This window comes from Armigeres subalbatus, chromosome 3, assembly GCF_024139115.2.
Source record: "Armigeres subalbatus isolate Guangzhou_Male chromosome 3, GZ_Asu_2, whole genome shotgun sequence".
Taxonomy (NCBI): domain Eukaryota; kingdom Metazoa; phylum Arthropoda; class Insecta; order Diptera; family Culicidae; genus Armigeres; species Armigeres subalbatus.
The window spans coordinates 207,639,231-207,661,107 of NC_085141.1; the positions used below are offsets into that span (position 1 = coordinate 207,639,231).

General features: G+C 39.9%; 1 protein-coding gene across 3 annotated transcripts in view; it reads right to left on the bottom strand.

Annotated features, from left to right (window-relative positions):
- Positions 1-21,877, bottom strand: part of LOC134227769 (peroxisomal membrane protein PEX13) — a 47,788-nt gene that overhangs the window by 18,767 nt on the left and 7,144 nt on the right. For 2 of the 3 annotated variants that reach the window (XM_062709448.1, XM_062709447.1), the window contains exon 4: positions 4,300-5,035. In XM_062709448.1, the coding sequence (XP_062565432.1) occupies positions 4,740-5,035 (296 nt within the window). In that variant the 3' untranslated portion in view covers positions 4,300-4,739. Of the gene's footprint in view, positions 1-4,299; positions 5,036-21,877 lie in introns of those variants that run through there. The other variant, XM_062709449.1, reaches the window with a different exon arrangement.

Genomic DNA, 21,877 nt, shown 5'->3' on the forward strand with positions numbered 1-21,877 from the left:
ACCCGGAAGAGGCCGCAGGCTTCGTGGAAGGCCGCGTACGCGATGGCTTTTTGCAGAAGGAACTATCACACTTAGCATCTTAGCAGCATCTCCCACTCTATGAGGAGTCTAGCAGCTGAGCCACTCCATGCATACACCCAACAATTGATAATACCCAAAAAATAGGCAATTACCAAGGATTGAAACGCGCTGCATAGGAGATGCATGATGCATGAAATAACTGAAATTTTCAATAGTTTAGCGTTGATACTCAAAAGTTTCAATACTACTGGCAAATTGGTGGAGAGTTTGCGAATCGATTGATATATAAATCTTGATATATAAAGCGACCGTTTGCCGCTCAAAGCGCACAAGCCCAAGTCCTGGTGTTAGGTGGGACACAAAACAGCCCTGACACGACGGCCCTTCGACAGACAGGAGGTTTGTGCAGGCCCAATAATTACGCAGAAAAACCAATAATTACGAACAATATAAGAGATAATGCGACTCGATATAATCGGCAAAGGCATAGGCGACGAATAAAGGATCACGATTTGGAGCTTGGAACATGGAACTGCAAGTCGCTAGGTTTCGCAGGTTGCGACAGGATGATCAACGATGAATTATATCCCCGCAACTTCGACGTCGTGGCGCTGCAGGAGATTTGCTGGACAGGACAGAAAGTGTGGAAAAGCGGGCATCGAGCGGCTACCTTAATCCAAAGCTGTGGCACCACCAACGAGCTGGGAACCGGCTTCATAGTGCTGGGTAAGATGCGCCATCGTGTGATTGGGTGGCAGCCAATCAACGCAAGGATGTGCAAGCTAAGGATTAAAGGCCGTTTCTTCAACTATAGCATCATCAACGTGTACTGCCCACAAGACGGGAGACCCGACGACGAGAAAGAAGCGTTCTACGCACAGCCGGAGCAGACATACGTTGGATGCCCACTGCGGGACGTCAATCGGTGACATGAACGCACAGGTAGGAAGGGAGGAAATGTATAGACCAGTCATCGGACCGGATAGTCTGCACACCGTATCGAATGACAACGGCCAACGATGCATAAACTTCGCAGCCTCCCGCAGAATGGTAGTCCGAAGCACCTTCTTTCCCCGCAAAGATATCCACAAGGCCACATAGAGATCACCTAACCAAGAAACGGAAAACCAAATCGACCACGTTCTAATTGACGCTAAATTCTTCTCCGACAACACGAACGTCCGCACTTACCGCAGTGCGAATATTGAATCCGACCACTACCTCGTTGCAGTATGCCTGCGCTCAAAACTTTCGACGGTGTACAACACGCGTCGAAGTCGGACGCCGCGGCTTAACATTGGGCGGTTACAAGACGGTAGACTAGCCCAAGAATACGCGCAGCAGCTGGAAGTAACACTTCCAACGGAAGGGCAGCTAGGCGCAGCGTCTCTTGAAGATGGCTGGAGAGATATTCGATCCGCCATTGGTAGCACCGCAACCGCTGCACTTGGCATGGTGCCCCCGGATCAGAGAAACGACGACGACGAGAAGGGAAGCATGGGCGCGATTGTTGCAACACCGCACGAGGACGAACGCGGCACGATATAAACGGGCGCAAAACAGACAAAACTCGATTTTCCGGAGGAAAAAGCGCCAGCAGGAAGATTGAGACCGTGAAGAGACGGAGCAACTGTACCGCGCTAATAACACACGAAAGTTCTATGAGAAGTTAAATCGTTCACGTAAGGGCCACGTGCCACAGCCTGATATGTGTAAGGGCATAAACGGGAACCTTCTTACGAACGAGCGTGAGGCAGACATGCATCCTGAACAGAACATGAGCCAAGAGCGCACCTCGGTGTTCTTAGTTTTGATCTCTGAACACAGTTGTTTGATACGCAAGCAAAACGATCATGGTAACTAAGATTCCTTAGATTTGGAACTATGCAAAAACATACGATCATGCTTGATTTCTATCCGTTAGATGCCCACGTGTTCCGTTACTAGCGAAAAAATGTGTAGCATGCCGTCGCTTGAATTTGTTTTCCTAGGATACAAGTTGCTAAGTTAGGTCAGTGCTCTTGAACAGTGTGCAGTGTTCAGAACGTTTTGAACACGAACATGCGTCATCGTGTTCAGATGCATCTCTGGCGGGAGGTGATCCAAAGGTGGCGGCAGCACTACGAAGAACACCTGAATGGCGATATGGCAGACGAAGATGGCGGCATGGTGATGGACCTGGGAGAACGCGCGCAGGACATAATTTCACCGGCTCCGGATCTCCAGGAAATCCAGGAGATTGGCCGGCTGAAGAACCACACAGCCCCAGGGGTTGACCAACTACCAGGAGAGCTATTTGAACACGGCGGTGAGGCACTGGCTAGAGCGCTGCACTGGGTCATTACCAAGATTTGGGAGGAGGAAGTTTTGCCGCAGGAGTGGATGGAAGGTGTCGTGTGTCCCATCTACAAAAAGAGCGATTAGCTGGATTGTAGCAACTACCGCGCAATCACATTGCTGAACGCCGCCTACAAGGTACTCTCCCAAATTTTATGCCGTCGACTAGCACCAATTGCAAGGGAGTTCGTGGGGCAGTACCAGGCGGGTTTTATGGGCGAACGCTCCACCACGAACCAGGTGTTCGCCATTCGCCAAGTACTGCAGAAATGTCGCGAATACAACGTGCCCATACATCATCTATTCATCGACTTCAAAGCCGCATATGATACAATCGGGGCCAGCTATGGCAGATAATGCACGAACACGGATTTCCGGATAAACTGACACGATGGATCGGGTGATGTGCGTAGTTCTCGGTCCCTTCGAAACGCGCAGAGGGTTACGGCAAGTTGATGGTTTTTCGTGTCTGCTATTCAACATCGCTTTGGAAGGGGTAATACGAAGAGCGAGGATTAACACGAGTGGTACAATTTTCAATAAGTCCGTCCAGCTATTTGGCTTCGCCGACGACATAGATATTATGGCACGTAACTTTGAAAAGTGGAGGAAAGTAGAGTAGAGGGAAGCTAAGCGGATCGGACTAGTCATCAAGACGTCGAAGACGAAGTACATGATAGGAAGAGGTTCAAGAGAAGACAATGTGAGCCACCCACCGCGAGTTTGCATCGGTGGTGACGAAATCGAGGTGGTAGAAGAATTTGTGTACTTGGGCTCACTGGTGACTGCCGAAAATGACACCAGCAGAGAAATTCGTAGACGCATAGTGGCTGAAAATCGTACGTACTTTGGACTCCGCAAGAATTCGCCGCCGTACCAAACTGACAATCTACAAAACGCTCGTGGAGGACCAACGCGCACTTGGAGTTTTCGAAAGGAAAGTGCTGCACCATCTGCGTACGAATGAACAACGAGTTGCATGAGCTACTGGGAGAACCATCCATCGTTCACACCGCGAAAATCGGACGACTGCGGTGGGCCGAGCACGTAGCCAGAATGTCGGACAGTAACCCAGTGAAAATGATTCTCGACAACGATCCGACGGGCACAAGAAGGTGAGGTGCGCAGCGGGCAAGGTGGATCGATTAGGTGGAAGATGACTGGCGGGCCCTCCGTGGACTGCGTGGTTGGCGACGTGTAGCCATGGACCGAGCCGAATAGAGAAGACTCTTATACTAAGGACACACCTGTGGTACTTGTACCATGGTACAAGAGAACAAGAAAATTATTCCAAGACTATCTTTGATAAAGACAATAATTGTTATGGTACTCTTTTCAAGATTCTTGTACCAGATTCTTGTACCACACAGGCCACTTCGGCCTTAGTCTGAATAAATAATAATAAAAATAATAACGAGTTTAGTCAAATGAACCCGTTTCTATTGCGTTTAATAATTTCTACAGAATGGATTTCTGCGTACACGACAAATCGGTGAACGTAGTACACCCCGTACCACAGTATGTTTGATTGATTGATATAACTTTTACAATAAAACCCAAATTTCCATTTTCCAAGGGATATCGGCCCAAACCAGCTAGTACTAACTACATGCAAGACAAAAAAGATTCACTGTAATGCACAAGGCTTCTTCAAAGGCCGATCTCGACAAATATTTATAGACTAATCTTTCAATGCAATGGATAATTGTAACGCCAATGATTCTAGTTGATTTATCTATAAAACTTCTGCGGGATAGGAAGTAGAGACATATGCGACATATGCGCCAAATTACAACATACAAGATTTTCATTTTCTGTTACAGAGTTCGATGAGTACTACCAGGTGAACGATAAGAATTATATGTAGGGGTGCTCTGCGGTTGTTGCAAAGTTTCAAAGAGGAGTTTTCACAATTTGAATACCAATAGACTTTATAATGGATTTTTAACTGTTAATCAAATTTTATTCTTTGTACAACACAAATAATGAAACACAACAGATAATTCTTTTAATATGACTACCAAAAGAAATACTATAATTTCTTAGGAAAAAAATTGTTCTTTTTTGGAACAGATAAAATTGAAGTCCACAATACAAACCATGCACCAACCTACAATATAGACTAGACTATGCAGTTTAAAGATTCAAATGTCCAAAACATATTGTGTTGCGAAATGATTTATAAAAACGAGCTTTTCCATATTAGCTATTACGATCAAATCAGAATTTAGAATTTTGCAAGTTTTTTTTATGAACAATTACATTAATTTAATTAATGTACCCAGAATAAATCTCCATCGTACTAATGCTACCATTTAATATAAGTTGTTTCATTAATTTATACAGCCCTTACCCACAAATTAGACGATGTTGAGAGAATTTTATGCTTCACTCTCCAACCGATTTGTTTCACTGGAATGTGGTTTGTTCTCGTTCGACAGTAGCTGTTGTTGTTTAGATCTCTGAACATAACTTACCGGAATTAAGCCAGATACTTCGTTGTCTACTGACGCCAGCACCCAGCCAGTGTTCAGTAAATTCTTCTCTTCCTGCACACTTCTGGGTGCGATGAGAACAGACTGACCTGCTCGGATTGTTAGCTCGTTTGCACTCGACGCATCGAAGTTGTAGGTCGCAACAGCTTCAAGTGCATCGTTCCAGTTGCGAGGATTTTTAGCTACAAAGAATAAGAAGAAAATAAAAACTTGAAGAAATCAATTCGTATTTAAGAAACTTTTATTATTATTTATCAGGCAAACAGTAGAGCTGGTGTGAGGTAAGGATATAATTGAAACAGATTTTACGACCGTAATTGTGGTGTATGATTTGTTTATCGGATTTATCGGTCATTTCTACTCAAAGTATGAGGGAGTAGATAATCGAAGGATAATTGAAAATCGAACGCGAACAAGTATGAAACGATAGAGGGTGAAAGGGAGAAAGGAAGACCATCTATTGAACAGCACACAATCGAAGCGTGAATCTTCTTGCCCAACGCCCTGGTTGTGGACGGCTTGGTTAGTGGTATGGAAACCACCGTGCCAAGATATAGTTTACCACCGCTACTGTCCCTCATCGTATTCGACAAGATTCTGGTGGGAGGATGCGGGCCTTTCCAGCTTTACAGTTGCCGGACAATCAGTGGATAATGTTGAAGGCTTGGAAGAGAAATGTCGTCAGACAGCTGTACCAAGATCGACATAAGCGCACGGATTAAGAAGGCCTTTGGCTGTTTGAGACATATCTGGAGAAGCATGCAGATAAGTCAATATACCAAAATCCGATTTCAACTCTAACGTGAAACCTGGACTGTTATACGCTAGCGAGACATGGTGTGTATCAGTGGAGAACACTCAACGACTGTTACAGTAGGTGTCCATCAACAGATACCTGCGGTACATAATTCGTGCCTGGTGGCATTACAACTGGATCTCAAACACCCAGCTGAATCGTAGTTGTCAATAGAGGCTGATAGCAACTGAAATTTGGGAACGGAAGTAGCGCTTGGTTGGCTACACCTCACGTAGGGGCGAAATATGTAAACAAGCATTAGACTAGAACCCTGCTGGACATCGCAGCAGAGGCACACTCAGATGATCATGGCGGTGTATCCTTCATAAAGAAATGAAAGAAGTCGACCGAAATCTAACATTGCAACAGTTAAGTAATTGCTGGACATAGCACAGGCCGGAAATCTTTCCAGTCGACCCTCTGCACCACAGGACCCATAAAGTTTATAAGTAAACCGTAGCGTCTCACGGGGCCTTGCGTATCCCAGTGGTGAAATATACGACTACTAGACAGACTGCACTAAAGGTATGGCTGTGATCGAATATAGGCAATGTTATTGACGTCCGTAGAGCTTTGCAGTCAAGAAAAGACCAAAGACCCATTTTGTCTTGAGAGGCTTCACACCGCCAGGTTCCTTCATCAGCTTCCACACATTGTTGGCCTTCATTGATGCATCTGATGGGATGGGAAAACCAACAGCATTTGCGCTAAGCCCAGTAAGATAGTTGAGAAATTTACGGGGGAATAGGCGCTCCCGTTCGCTGCGCCTCGTGGACTGCTCGCCACTTGGGCCAGAAGACATGTCCAGATCTGAATGCGAAGGGAGCGCGGTGTCATCGCATTCCGTTACATCTTCAACTTCTGCCATCTTCGAACAAGACTTGATCATCAGCTGTAGAGTTTCAATTTGCACATCGAACTGCTCGGTTTGCTCTTCCCCTCTTGCTCGTAGACTATAGGAACCACCAGATTTTCATTAGCACGATCTTCTCCATCATTGGCCCAGGGAAACAGTTTTATTGAACTTGACGTCACGAGCAATCACAATTTGTTTCGATTCTTCGTTCCATAGCCGGTAGCCATTGGGTGCGTACCCGACCATGAACAGCTTGCGACTCTTCGCATCTAATTTCTTTCGTTGTTGGTTCGGTATCCATGCAAAAGCTTGACAACCAAAAACTCGAACCTTTTCTAGACTTGGCTTCTTCTTGTACCAGAGATCAGCCGGTGTGACATTTTTGGCAACGCAGAGGTTGAGCTTCGATTTAGTAGGTACACGGCCGTCAACACGGCCTCACACCACAGCGATTTTGGAGAATTGGATCCTATTAGCATAGTACGTACCTTTTCTATCAAAGTTCTGTTGAATCTCTCCGCAACTCCATTTTGCTGCGGTGAGTAGGCTACCGTAGGTTCAATCTGGATTCCCATCGCTTTGTAATACTGCTTCTGGCTATTCGAACAATATTCACGTCCCTGGTCTACCGTAAGTTTTGAGATCTTGTTACCAGATGCTGCTGTTGCCATCGCCGCAAACTCTTGAAATACTTGAAATACCTCTGATTTCTTTCTTAACAGATATACGGCAGCAAAATGAGAGTGATCGTCAATAAACGAAACGAAGCAGCGGTGTCCATCCCAAGACATAGGTTCAAACGGTCCACACACATCAGAATGGATACGTCCCAACGGTCGAGTTGCCCGATCTCTTGCACCATTGAATGGCTTCCGGCTGTGTTTACCGAGGACAAACACGTTACAGAACTTCAACTTCTCCGTTTTGAAACATACACCAAGGGCAAGATTTTCACGCACCATTGTAGCCATACCGCTTTCACTGATGTGACCAAGCCGACGATGCCACAGTTCAGCACACTCCACTTCAGCCAAGCTAGCATTAGCTCGTTGTACCGCTATATCAAGAACGTAAAGGTTTCCTCGTAGATGCGCCGTTGCAATAGTCTTACCTTTCATCTTCAGCATCACCATCTTGTTGTTAAAGACAACTTCAACACCAGTCTTGGTTAACTTCTTCACCTACATGAGGTTGTCCCTGAGAGCCGGAACGTATAGTACATCCTTCGCGTGCATCAGTACGCCATAATTGCTCATTCCACGGATGACACCTGCTTCCTTAGCCACTAGGGATTCGCCATTCTTAGCTATGTCGATGTACACTGGTTGCTTCAAGGTATCTACGGTTGAAAGATGGTGCTTCGCATTAACCATATGATCGCTGGCCCCGGAGTCCAGCAGAAACTCGAGCTTTTCACCGCAGCTCTTCCGTTTTATCGCACTGTCTGCCATGAACACGACTGACCTTAATTCGTTCGCTGAGTTGGCTTTGGGCTTATTCATTCCTTCAATCCTTCTTCATGTGACCACGCTTGTCACAGCGGGATCAATACAAAAGGCCGAATCACAAAAGGCCGAACCACAGAAGGCCGAATCACAAAAGGCCGAAAATGTTCTAGCATACCACAAAAGGCCGAAAACCCAGAAGGCCGAACCACGAAAGGCCGAATGAAACAAAAGGCCGAATCATTACAAAAGTTTCAATCTTTCAATTAAGAGAACTTGGAATATTCACAAATTTACGTTCACTTTTATTATGCTTCCCCATTAAGAGAAACTTGTCCACGTGTTTTGCAACTACTAGCAGCGATCTAATCAATCTTATTCAGTTGAGGTATTTAACGTCAGTTCAACGTCGAAGCTCAATCTTTCAAGTGTTTACAGAGTCAATTTGAATCCATAATAGATCAAACTACATTGCAGTAATGGAAGGATGAACATACGTATAAATATTAGCACTTTAAAGCCACGGAGTAATCAAAGAGCTCTCTTTTTTCTTCCTTTGCATTATCAGTAGTATTGGGAAAAGTTAAATTCCCAAATCTAATGCAAGAGCCCGAGTTAAATTCCATCGGATTCATGGCTCACAGAATCGAATTGCCGATTTGCATCAATGTAGGAGTTGTGCGCTTCATGATGCATAGTTGTGCTAATGATGCGCACTACTCATGATCTAATTGCGACATCAGAAGCTAAACAAAATAGACTTTTCCAATCATTATGCTTTTGACTAAAAGCTGTATAACTTAACACAAAATAATCCGAATATTCTAAATTATATTAAGTATTTGAATAAAAAAAGTCTGAATGAAATCGGCAGACCAACAAAGTGGACCGGAGCGAGTGCGCGCTCGCTCCGGTCCACTTTGTTGGTCTGCCGATTTCATTCGGCCTTTTGTGGTTTCGGCCTTTTGTGATTCGGCCTTATGTGATTTCGGCCTTTTGCGGTTTCGGCCTTTTGTGCATTCGGCCTTTTTTGCTTTCGGCCTTTTGTTATTCGGCCATTCGTGATTCGGCCTTTCGTAGTAGACCCGTCACAGCCATGACATTTTCCGTTAAACTTCTCGCTTCCATGTCTCCGGCGTTGATCTCCGGCAAATGCAGTAGGTTTTTCTTCATAACTATGCATTCGATCCAAACGCTTCGATTCATCACTAAGCAACCGGGTCTTCATCACCTCATAAGTCAATTCATCTTCCGGAAGATTTTCAAGAGCGGTCATAAGGGGGCCATACGACTCCGGAAGCGTTAAACTTAAGGCTGCACAAACATCGCTTTCTTCAAGATTTGAGCCGGCCACTCGGAGTTGTCGAATGAGGTCCTCAAACTTCAGCAGGTGGGCGCGCAATGATGTCCCTTCCTTCAATTGAAGACGAGCGATCTGCTTTCTAATTACCGTTTGCTTTCCGGCCGATTTCTTGGCAAACGTATCTTCAAGAACCTTCCACATTTCTTTGGTCGTATTATTTTCTCGGATACATCCCAAGTACTCGTCCGACACCGTGAACGGCCACTTCTTTCTTGCTGTCGCCCATAACCTATTGACGTCCGTAGAACTTTGCAGTCAAGAAAAGACCAAACTTCTGTAACTTGGAACAGCTCTTTATTATAAACGTGTGTTAGGAATTTTGTTGGAAATTCGGTTTATTGTTTATTGGTAACTTCATCAACAGACTATGTATAGCCCCAATGATGGTGGTACTGAACTAAATATTTACAAGATACAACTGTACTTAATAAGCAATGATAACAAATAACAGCAACTTCTCTTAGGGAAGATCCATTAATTACGTAACGCAAGGCATTTTCAACCCCCCCTCCCCCCTATGTCACACTTTTTGTATGAAACGTCTAAAAATTTTGTATGGATCGTCACACTTTGGCCAACCCCCCTCCCCCCCGTTACGTAATTTGTGGACGCTCCCTTACATTGTGAATTAGAACTACGACATATCAACATAATTACATATAAAAATCAATTGTTTGAATTTGAATGAAAAAATAGTCCGTAGTTATTAGTTGGTATAAAGAACTGGTAGTCACCCTTAGTGACCAACGATTGCTTGATCCGCAACAAATGTTCATCTTATTTCCCGAATTAATTTTTCAGAGACAAATTAAAAAATTGTAAATTTACCCGGTCATAAGAATGGCTGGTGCTATCCAGTGTTGGGAAATGAGTGAGCATGGTTCGTTCCATCCTCACTCACTCACTCATATGAGTTGAACCAGTTCTACTCACGCGTGAGTACTCACAAGTATGGTGAGCACTCACGCGTGAGGAAACTCACGCCTGAGTGAGTAAAACCACTCATTCGTTTTTTTTTGTGAGTAAGTGAGGAAATAGGTGTATTAAAAATATATATACTGTAAAGTTAGCAATAGAGTAGAGTGGGGCAAGAGTGCGCGTGGGGTAAGAGTACGTTTTCGATTTTTTGAAGTAATAAAAAAAGATAAACTAGCACCACTGCATCAGTTTGATAGGTATTCTGGTCAACTATTATCATGTGTAATTGTAAACGATTTGAATAAACAACAAGGGAGATATGGAGTTAGATAACTTTTTGGTCATTTTGCTAAAAATAATTGGATTTCCGCAACTAGTATTTCATTACCATATATACGTTCAATCAGGTGAGCATTATACCATTTCGATAACCTATTGTATAGAGTACTTTATGGTACAGAACACCAATCCGGTTGGTTTTCCAAAAAGTCAAAACCATTACTTGAATAATTTTTGGGACTGTGGGGTAAAAGTACGCAGGAACCGGTGGGGCAAGAGTACGCATATGAATCTTCAAGTTATGATGTCAAACCCGTATCTCCGGCCGAAATAAGACTTCTTCTAAAGCGTAAAGATCCACAACTAAGAAAAAAGGGACAGAATTCGAAATTATCACAAGTTTTTAGGATAAGTTGAAGTAATTCGGTGTTAGAAAGGACTTAGCGAACAAAGCACTGAAGCGAAATAATGAAATTGTATTAGGACTTGTTGTACACCTAAACATAGTACGAAAACACAATTTCATCTAAATGATAATTTCATTTGATCAAAAGAAACATTCATAAATTACGCAACGCTTAGCTGGGAGGGGTTGCGAGATGTGTGACGATCCATATAATTTTTAGAGGATTCATACAAATAGTGTAAGATAGGGGGGAGGGGTGATGAAATAGCCAAATTTTACGTTACGTGATTGGTGGACTTTCTTTAAGGAAAATGCCTTTGTATACACCACGCGAAACCTGATATATATTTTTACATCTGTAGTTTTTTGTATATATAAAAAACAATGGTTTTTCGTATGAAAGTGCACATTTTTAGGACCCCCTCCCCCTTTAAGAGTTACGTAATCTTTAAACATTCCCTAATATGTGCTCATTTAACATCAATTAAATGTTATTAGATCTTATTTGTGTTAATATATACTTAAAGCATATGATTGGATAAATGCGTACTCTTACCCCACCCGATGCGCACTTTTACCCCACCGGTGGGGTAAGAGTGCGTTTTTCACTTGTCTTGCAATAAGGGTTCTACTAAAACGAATTTCAATAATTTCAATATTTTTTCCACTGGGTAACATAAAAGAAGAGTATATGAATCATCGACACTGATTTGATATGCAGAAGCTTGCTTCATAAGGGCCACATGATCGATTGAAAACTAAGTGCGTACTCTTACCCCACTCTACTCTAAGGGTCTGTTCACAAATTACGTAACGCTTTTGGGGGGAGGGGGGAGGTCCAACTTGTGTTATACTTTGTTACACTAAAAGGTGGGGGAGGGGGTGGGTACTACCAAATGTTACGCATAACGCGAATAAAAAATATTTTAAATATTTTTTAACACTGATTGAATTAATTGCTGACATGTCATGATCAAGACGATAAATACGCATCAACCTATAGGATATATCCTCTTCAAAACCATACCAATCATAATTGTCCCATGTTAGTCTATGTAGTTTTAAACTTTTTATCTCAGAGCTGGATATATTGAAGTTTTTTTTTTTTTAATTCTTAAAGACGTCGACTTTTGTTTGAAAAATTGTGGCTACATTTCGAGGATTTTTTGGCTCACGAAGAATATTCACGATTTTTACAGATTATATTATTTGATGGAACGACCTCGGGAACGTCGCTTTGATTGGTATTATGTTTCATGATTAGATCATCCAAACTAAGCCAAGGAAACCCAGAGAGTTTTCATTCAAAGCGCATTTTAGCTCAACCACTTAAAACCTGTTAAAAAAACAGCAAAACCCAAATGTTTCGGTGAAGGAAAATAAATCTGCCTTTAAAATTTTCACAGTTACGCGTTACATGGGGGAGGGAGGGGGTACAAAAAATGTTACTTTTTGTTACAAGGGGGAGGGAGGGGGTCAAAAACTCGGATTTTTGCGTTACGTAATTTGTGAACAGACCCTAATTGAAAATGCGAATTTCTTAAGTCAATTGAAGATCATGAAATATACGTGTACATGTTTGTGTTGAGGTGCGTGTTTGTATGGTGGTGCGTGTTTGTATTTTGGGTGCGTGTTTCTATTTAGGCGCGTGTTTGTATTTAGATGCGTGTTTGTATTTTGGTGCGTGTTTGTATTTAGATGCGTGTTTGTGTTTATTTACGTGTTTATGTTTTGGGTGCGTGTTGTGTTTAGGTGCGTGTTTGTGTTTAGGTGCGTGTTTGTATTTATGTGCGTGCTTGAGTTTAGTTGCGTGTTTGTGTTTTAGGTGCGTGTTTGTATTTAGGCGCGTGTTTGTATTGAGATGTTTATATGCGTGTTCATGTTTTGAGTGCGTGTTTGTGTTTAGTTGGGTGTTTGTATTTAGGCGCGTGTTTGTATTTAGGTGCGTGTTTGTGTGTATATGCATGTTCGTGTTTGTGTTTAGTTGCGTGTTTGTATTTAAATGTTCGTGTTTTGGGTGCGTGTTTGTGTTTAGTTGCTTGTTTGTATTTAGGCGCGTTTTTGTATTTAGATGCGTGTTTGTGTTTATTTACGTGTTTATGTTCTGAGTGCGTGTTTGTGTTTAGGTGCGTGTTTCTATTTAGGCGCGTGTTTGTATTTAGATATTGTGATTCTCGAGATAATATAGCATTTTGCTCATTCACCTCTGCCTCGCTTAGTTGTGCGCCGCTGAGGTATTTTATCATATTGTGGTACTTACACAACTCATGTTTAGAATATTAAATAAATAACAAATTAAACACAATTGCACCACTAAGATCCACTTAAACAATATACCAAACTCAACGGAGGCGAAAGAAAAGCAAAAAACTAAATAGGGGTGATCGGGGCAATATGGGCCACCTAAGGAAATCGTTCCGAAAAGCGTTGAAAAGCTCAAAAAAACATCATTCAAATGTAGTTCACTTATACTAGAGAATGTTACCTTTTATATTACGTCGAAGAATGACGAAAAATGCGTTTGGAAATTGTTGGAATGCACTTTTGAAAATGTATCGATTTCAATGTGTGTTCCCGACTATACGGGGCAATATGAGCCACCATTTGGGGCAGTATGGGCCACCCATCCAAAACGTTTATTTAGGCGAAAAAAGTATCGTAATATGGAAGAATATGATATTCCTACAACAGCTTGGAGTATTTCATACCAAATAAAATTAATAAACCGTACAACAGCGGACTGAACCGATTTGCCACTCTTCACCGTTTGAATAACCACATTTCAATTGGTCAATGATCATTTTTTCTGCTTCGATCGCAGTAATGCGCTGTTGTAAATTTTCCGTAATGAATCTATGCATATATGATAATATTTTTGTATTTGACTACTGAAATTTGAACTTGTTCGCATTTTAAGGCCTAATATCTTGCTCTGTGCAGGTATGCCCATATTGCCCCATAGAGACTGGTTTTGGGGAAACAAAGTTTTATGATAAATTGAGATTTGTATCAATACAAACATGTGTGCACAATATTCAATTTTAATATATCTTTTGATTATGGTTTATTTTTTACCTGTATTTTAATCAAATTTGTGTCAAAACCTTATTTATAAACTTCAAATCTTATAATAATTTTGCCTATGCAGCGAAAATTTACATTTTCAAGTGTATTTTCATGTTTGAATTGAATTTTAATGCGGTTTTCACGTTGATGCATATGTGGAGCATCCTTTTAAAGATCATATAACTTTTACATGATAATACTTGTCAATAAGCTCAAAATGAAGGTGGCTCATATTGCCCCGTATGTTCATATTGCCCCTACTGCCCCTACTAAAACTCGAACAATTCCAATGAAGAATATCTTTTACTTGTGACAGATATATGATGCGAAAATCACTGTACAACATAAAATCATATATCTGTCACCCAGAATCACGGTGGTATTACCCAAGCAATGATGATTCTACGCTGATACGTACCCTGCTCTGCGCCCGTTGTATACAACGTTACAGGTACAGTGCGAAGCAAATTTGAATGCAAGCAATGCTAGTAACGCAAACAATGGCGCCATCTGGTTGCGGTCACTACCCATCATTGACGGTAAAACATAATAAGAAAAATGTCTTTTTTCTTGTTGGAATAAGAAAGCGACCAATTAACGTGTTCGTCGGCGATATATTTTATATTCCATTTTATTCAAATTACTTATATTAGAAATTTATATGCCACATCATTTCACTAAATTTACTAAATGATACGTTCAGTAGGCATATATTTATAAAAAATATTGTAACTGTTTGTTCTGGTTATAATTGATGACCTTAAATGATTTTCTTTTGCCATTATCAGCTTTTTTTGATATCTAATTTTCAGACAAGTCTGGAACGCTGATCTTTTTTCTCAGTTTCTTGTAAATATTTCTTATCAAAAGGAAACGTCAACATATTTTCTATTTATATGTGAACTAATTATTTCTCAACAATTAAATGAATATTTCATCGCCTACAGAAGAAGTGTTCTTCTTAAGTGTTTTATATTTGATTATCGATCAAAAAGAATTAGAAAATTTATTTGTGTAAGTAATACTTAACAGCACAGATATCTCCATCAATCCTTTTACTAATTTTAACATAAAGTGTCCAGACTTCTCGGATTATGCAGAACTGCCCTGGATTCAGCCTGCTTGATCCATGCCTGGAAAATGTCCCGCATTACCACATGATGAATCTGTAAATTCTGGATAAGCTATGGCCTATAGCCTATGGCATTCGTAAGAAATTGGATTAAAAAAATGATCCCGATCCGAAAACCCAACCGAAAAAAGAAATCTGGGACACTCTAGAGGGTCTACTGAACTTGCAGAATGGTTTAAATATTTTTGAGAATCTAGGCCATTTCACCATTTCCGTATTACTGAAAAATCAACGAAAATTGAAATAATTTGTCAAACTCTGAATAACGCAGGAATCTAAGAAATCTGAAGTATTTGATTACCCGGGAGGGTTTAAAGAATGTGGGAATATTGAGAACTTGAATGATTTACGGAGTAAAACGTGTCTGAAGATATTCTGTGAAGTTAAGGTCATGGCAATGATCTAATCGAAGCTCTAGAATCTAAGAAAATGGGATACCAGAAAATGTGAGAAATCCTTTTGGAGTATCCTTAAATCAGCAAAGATCTACAAAGTCAGGAAAACGAAAAATCCGAAGAATGAAAAATTCACTGTGATTGTTCAGATTGTAGGGTAAAGTGCCCAATAGTGGACCCTCAACCAATAGTGGACCCTCCAGACATTTTTTCATTAATACAACACAATGGAAACATTTTGCTATGAAATTCCATCGGGAGAACCTACCTTACAGTCCTATGATTTGATTACATGCATTGAAAATGCTATGGAAAGTAAAATTAGTTGATTTTTTACAATTCTATAAAAATAAACACGAGAGTGTCCATTAGAGGAATATTGCGGTGGTCCATAATAGGGAAGAAGAACGTCCCGAAACGAAACATGAAAATCAAATGAAGTGTCGACTATAGGGAAGCAATTTCCTATTATGGACCCCCAGGGGGTCTACTATAGGGAAAATTTAGTCCAACTTTACAATGTTAATTTCAAAGAATAACGTCGAGTATTTGAGTGTTTTATGTATGCATCGTGAAGAGGAGATGCATAGCTTGATATTAGATACCACGCAAAATTAATATTTTGAAAATTTCCACTCCTTATGCCAGGAAGAGCAAAATTTCGCTACTAGGGGGTCCACTATTGGGTATTTTACCCTACACTATTTTTTTTAAATCACGATAATAAAGAATATAATAATAAATACTCACATATTTTTTAAGACAACGGACAATGCCTGGTTTGCATATCGAAGAATTTCCACGATTGGAGCGGGAACCGTGTTTAGTGTTTCTTTACATCAATCGAAAATTCACCAAGTGTGTTTTGAACAACAATAAAAATGTTTAAAATAATCAGCAAAAGGCCGGATTTTAACGAACGTATGTATTTACATTTTATTAATATATTTACAGGTCATGTAAAAATGGAAAATAAATTTTTATTATTTTGTAAGAAAAATCTGTATGTAACGCAGATAATACAATAGTAACACAGCGAATGGTAAAAAATATGTGTGTCATCCTGCTGCTGTACGCGTACAACATGGTACGTGTATCACTGTACAGAAATCATATGTCTGTCGATAGTATTTCCTTTAAAGGGACGACAATATGTTGCATACCTTAGAAGCGAATGTGGAAAAGCTCACCGAAAGCTCGCATCGGTTTGACATTGCTTTATTTACTTTTTGCATGGCGCACAACTCGGCGCATGGGACCCGGCGCGTAACCGGTGAGCCAGTTTGCTAATTTTAGAAGAGAATCGCAATACGTGTTCAAGTTTTGGGTGCGTGTTTGTGTTTAGTTGCGTGTTTGTATTTAGGTGCGTGTTTGTGTTTATATGCGTGTTCGTGTTTTGGGTGCGTGTTTGTGTTTAGTTGCTTGTTTGTATTTAGGTGCGTGTTTGTGTTTAGTTGCGTGTTTGTATTTAGGTGCGTGTGTGTATTTAGGCAAGTGTTTGTATTTAGGCGCGTGTTTGTGTTTATTTACGTGTTTATGTTTTGGGTGCGTGTTGTGTTTAGGTGCGTGTTTGTGTTTAGGTGCGTGTTTGTATTTATGTGCGTGCTTGAGTTTAGTTGCGTGTTTGTGTTTTAGGTGCGTGTTTGTATTTAGGCGCGTGTTTGTATTGAGATGTTTATATGCGTGTTCATGTTTTGAGTGCGTGTTTGTGTTTAGTTGGGTGTTTGTATTTAGGCGCGTGTTTGTATTTAGGTGCGTGTTTGTGTTTATATGCATGTTCGTGTTTGTGTTTAGTTGCGTGTTTGTATTTAAATGTTCGTGTTTTGGGTGCGTGTTTGTGTTTAGTTGCTTGTTTGTATTTAGGCGCGTGTTTGTATTTAGATGCGTGTTTGTGTTTATTTACGTGTTTATGTTTTGGGTGCGTGTTGTGTTTTGGTGCGTGTTTGTGTTTAGTTGCGTGTTTGTATTTAGGCGCGTGTTTGTATTTAGATGCGTGTTTGTGTTTATTTACGTGTTTATGTTTTGGGTGCGTGTTGTGTTTAGGTGCGTGTTTCTATTCAGGCGCGTGTTTGTATTTAGATGCGTGTTTGTGTTTAGTTGCGTGTTTGTATTTAGGTGCGTGTTTGTGTTTATATGCGTGTTCGTGTTTTGGGTGCGTGTTTGTGTTTAGTTGCTTGTTTGTATTTAGGTGCGTGTTTGTGTTTAGTTGCGTGTTTGTATTTAGGTGCGTGTGTGTATTTAGGCACGTGTTTGTATTTAGGTGCGTGTTTGTGTTTAGTTGCGTGTTTATGTTTTGGGTGCGTGTTTGTGCTAAGGTGGGTGTTTGTGTTTAGGTGCGTGTTTGTATTTAGGCTCATGTTTGTATTAAGCGCGTGTTTGTGTTTAGTTGTGTGTTTAAGTTTTGGGTGCATGTTTGTGTTTAGTTGCGTGTTTGTATTTTGGTGTGTGTTTGTGTTTGGGGTGCGTAGACTACGAATATAAAAATAGCTAGAAGGGACATGCGTTTTAGTCAAAGCTTACAATATTATTTAAAATTTTCAATAAATTTCCGTACCACCAGACGTGGTTCGATAATTTAGTTCAAGCACAAACGAACAGACATAACACTCTACAAATTTCCATCGTTCACTGATTTACTGGTCAATTCAAATAATCATAGTTGGCCAATCGATCAATCGTGGCGCGTGCATCGAATTTTGACGTTTGGTCACTACCGCCACCTAGTTCGTGATTAGCCCAGCTAGCTAGTCAACAGATGTCGTTAGTGTTTGAACGACGAAGTTTTTTCTCATTTTTTCAGTCGAGTTTTAAAATGTGATTGTATAGCCCAGAGGTTCCCAAACTGTGGGTCGCGACCCCCAGGGGGGTCGTGGGCTGTTCAGTGGTGGGTCGCGAAAGACAAATATTAATTTAAATTTTTGTTACTATTTTGTCCCACAAATCTATTCCATATTTTGAATTAGGATTTAACTAATGATTGGATGATTAAAGAACAACAAACCTAACGAGGTCAACGGCCTTTTTTTGTTATACGATATTTGGGCAAGTAGAAAGAAGTCCTATACAATCCAAATGTAAGCCCCGAACCCAATCCAAAAACAATCCTAATCCAAATCGAATCCGATCTAACTCAAATCCAAATCTATTTAAAATCCAATCCAAATCTAATTCAAAGTCAATCCAAATATAATTCAAATCCAATCCAAATCCAATCCTAATCAAATCTAAATCCAATTCAAATTCAATCTGAATAAATTTCAAATCCAATCCAAATCAAACCCAAATTCAATTCAAATTCCATCCAAATCCAATCCAAATCCAATAAAAAAAATTTGATAAATACAATGATGGGATATAAAGAAATTTATTAAAATTTGTCCAATCTAACGCGAACTCATTTTTATCTAATTTCACAAAATCAATGCATTTGGTACCTGGTGGGTCGCAAGCAATATGAGATTCTGCTAGGTGGGTCGCATATCCAAAAGTTTGGGAACCTCTGTTCTACAGTGTTTTTCGAATAGAAGAAAATTGTTAATTTATTATTTTTACGGTATAGGGGTTTAAAAATATGGCTAAAAGTAAATACTTCAGTACTTCAAACTATAGATAGTGGAATATATAGATGAGCGAAGATAAATCCACTGTCTCCAAACGAACTGTCAAACGTGTCTCCACAACGAGCATGACGTCACGATTTCAATGGAAACGATAAGGGCTGTGACGTCATATGCACGTGTGCACGGGCAAAAAAATCGACTCAGCCATGCTTTCGCTCATCTATAGATACTACTATCTATACTTCAAACCACCTTATTTAATTAATAAAATTGTTGTAAACAACAAATAACTACATTTATTTAGTAATCGTTTCATTCTTTATACCATGCTCCTATATCAAAAACATTCGCAACAATTTATGAATTCATGGAGCGGTAACCCTGTATAATATTTTTGCCTTTCTCGTACAACTAAGTTGTACCGAAAGGCTATCATTTCACTCCAAATTCGAACTTTTGATAGAAGTCCCGGAGACCCATAGTGTTATATACCATTCGTCTCAGCTCGATGAGCTGAACAAATGTCTGTCTGTCCGTGTGTGCGTGTGTGTGTGTGTGTGTGTGTGTGTGTGTGTGTGTGTGTGTGTGTGTGTGTGTGTGTGTGTGTGTGTGTGTTTTCACAAAATGCCATAAAAAACATTAGCCAAATTTTCACATAGAAGCTCTTAACCGATTTTCTTGCAACAAGTTGTTTTTGTCTACCCCCGATTTTGGCAACATTTTCTTCCCAATTTTGGCAATAACCTCGAAAATATTTTTTTTATTACTTTTTAGAGATAAAACCTTTTTATTAATATCTAATAGGATAAACAAAACCAAAAGTGAATGTCATTAGGGTTTATATGCGGCTCTATACGAATAGTGGGTGCTTCCACTGAATTAATGTACCACCACTCGATTCCAGATTAAATCTGTATCAAACGGTCTACAAACATGATTGACGACAATAAACAAAAATTCATGAGTTGAGTTCTAGGAGACCGACTAGTTCAAAGGGATTTGGTTTTAGTGAGTCAGGTGTAGGTAACCCATACTCGCACTACGCTTGACCAATGTGCAGAATGAAGATTTCCGTTACCATTTTCTAAAACAATGGAACGTCTTATGCCTTGCGTTCTTTTTCCATAATGTCAGCAAAAATTGTGCACAGAACTTTACTCTCAATCACACCGACAACAAGAAAGTTTGCCTCTATCAAAATCCATTATATAAGAATCCGAAATTTGTAGCACATTTAGTCATCTTGTATCCGTCGGATGGCTATTTGATTTATATAGAGAATTATGATAAAAACAAGCATTTTCGGTGGACTAAAATTTATATGAGATGTCAGATTGAAGTCAGCACTTCAATGGACTACTATATAAACGTTTTTTCATCACTACAATTTTTTGTAAGGACATGGCCGACGCTATTGTTAATTTCAAATATTATTTATTATTAAATTTTTATTATGAAATTGGCTAATTAGTTACATTATCGTTTGATTACTATTCTTGAGTTTGTTTCAATTTTGTTTGAGCTACAATCTTCGAGTTATGAATAATATCGCAAAAATGACAATTATGATGGACGTGCATCACTTAAACACTCTCCGCATACTTTGTAGTACATATTCTAAGTATTTAGCTTCAATCATGCAAACAAAAAAAATTGAAATTTTTGTATGAAATTTTTTTCCCGTTTTTGGCAACATTAAAATCCGGTCGTGTTGCCAAAATTGGGAAGGGACTGTAGAAGATTAACAATATAGTTCACTTCGTGAATCTCACCACATTAGGCAACGGACAGTATTTTACGTCTCAAAAGGCCCAAAAGCGATAGTCAAGGGGTGCAATAATTGAAAAATTACACAAATTTAACAGTTGTTAACAATTTGAATTACATTTTTCAAAACTTTATTTCGAAACTCAGAAATCAAAACACGATTTTTAACATATTAGGATTACTACTCCTTGAATTCGTTCCTTGTACCCAAATTAATACCAAAGAATGTATGAGATTTTTTCAGCAGTGCTTAAAACGACACAAATTACCCCAAAATTGTTCGATTTGCAAGTGTTATTGATATAAGAGCATGTTATTAATAATGGAACAACTACCCTTTTTCGACATGGTCTATTGCATATTACATCATACGTTGAGACACCCCTCGGAATGTCTCTTTACTACGTTGCTTACATTTTGTGACACCGTAGCGCCATAATGGATTATATTGGTGATTTAGTTTCTTAATTTATATTTTGCCGCTCTATGCACACTTGTACCAAAATGAAGTGGAATGAATCTGAACAAATCGCCATTAGTATGACAACCCTTAGCTTTGAATATATGGTAACTGTTTTGCATGTTCTTTATATTATTATTATTAAATTTTTTAGTTAAAATTTAATGCCTAAGCCAACTTGCATAGAGTTTAAACAATAAAATAAATATTCAAGCGCGCGTGCATAAACACATACGCGAACAAACAAACACACACGCGACACACACAAACATACCCAAACACGCGCACACATCAACACACACACGCGCACACTCAAACTCAAACCTACGCACACACGAACACACGCACACACAAGCACACGCGCACACGCACATGCACAAAAACACACACGCACACACAACCATCATCTCTATTCGTCAATTGGTATTATGTGTCTCGGGGCCTTCTATTAAAAAATCGTCTTTGAAGTGAATATATCGCATGTACGAAAAAGGCAAACATGTATAAACATTGATTTTAAATGTTAATTATATCTCAACATTAACTTCAACACATTTATTCTCAATTACTTTAGATCCATA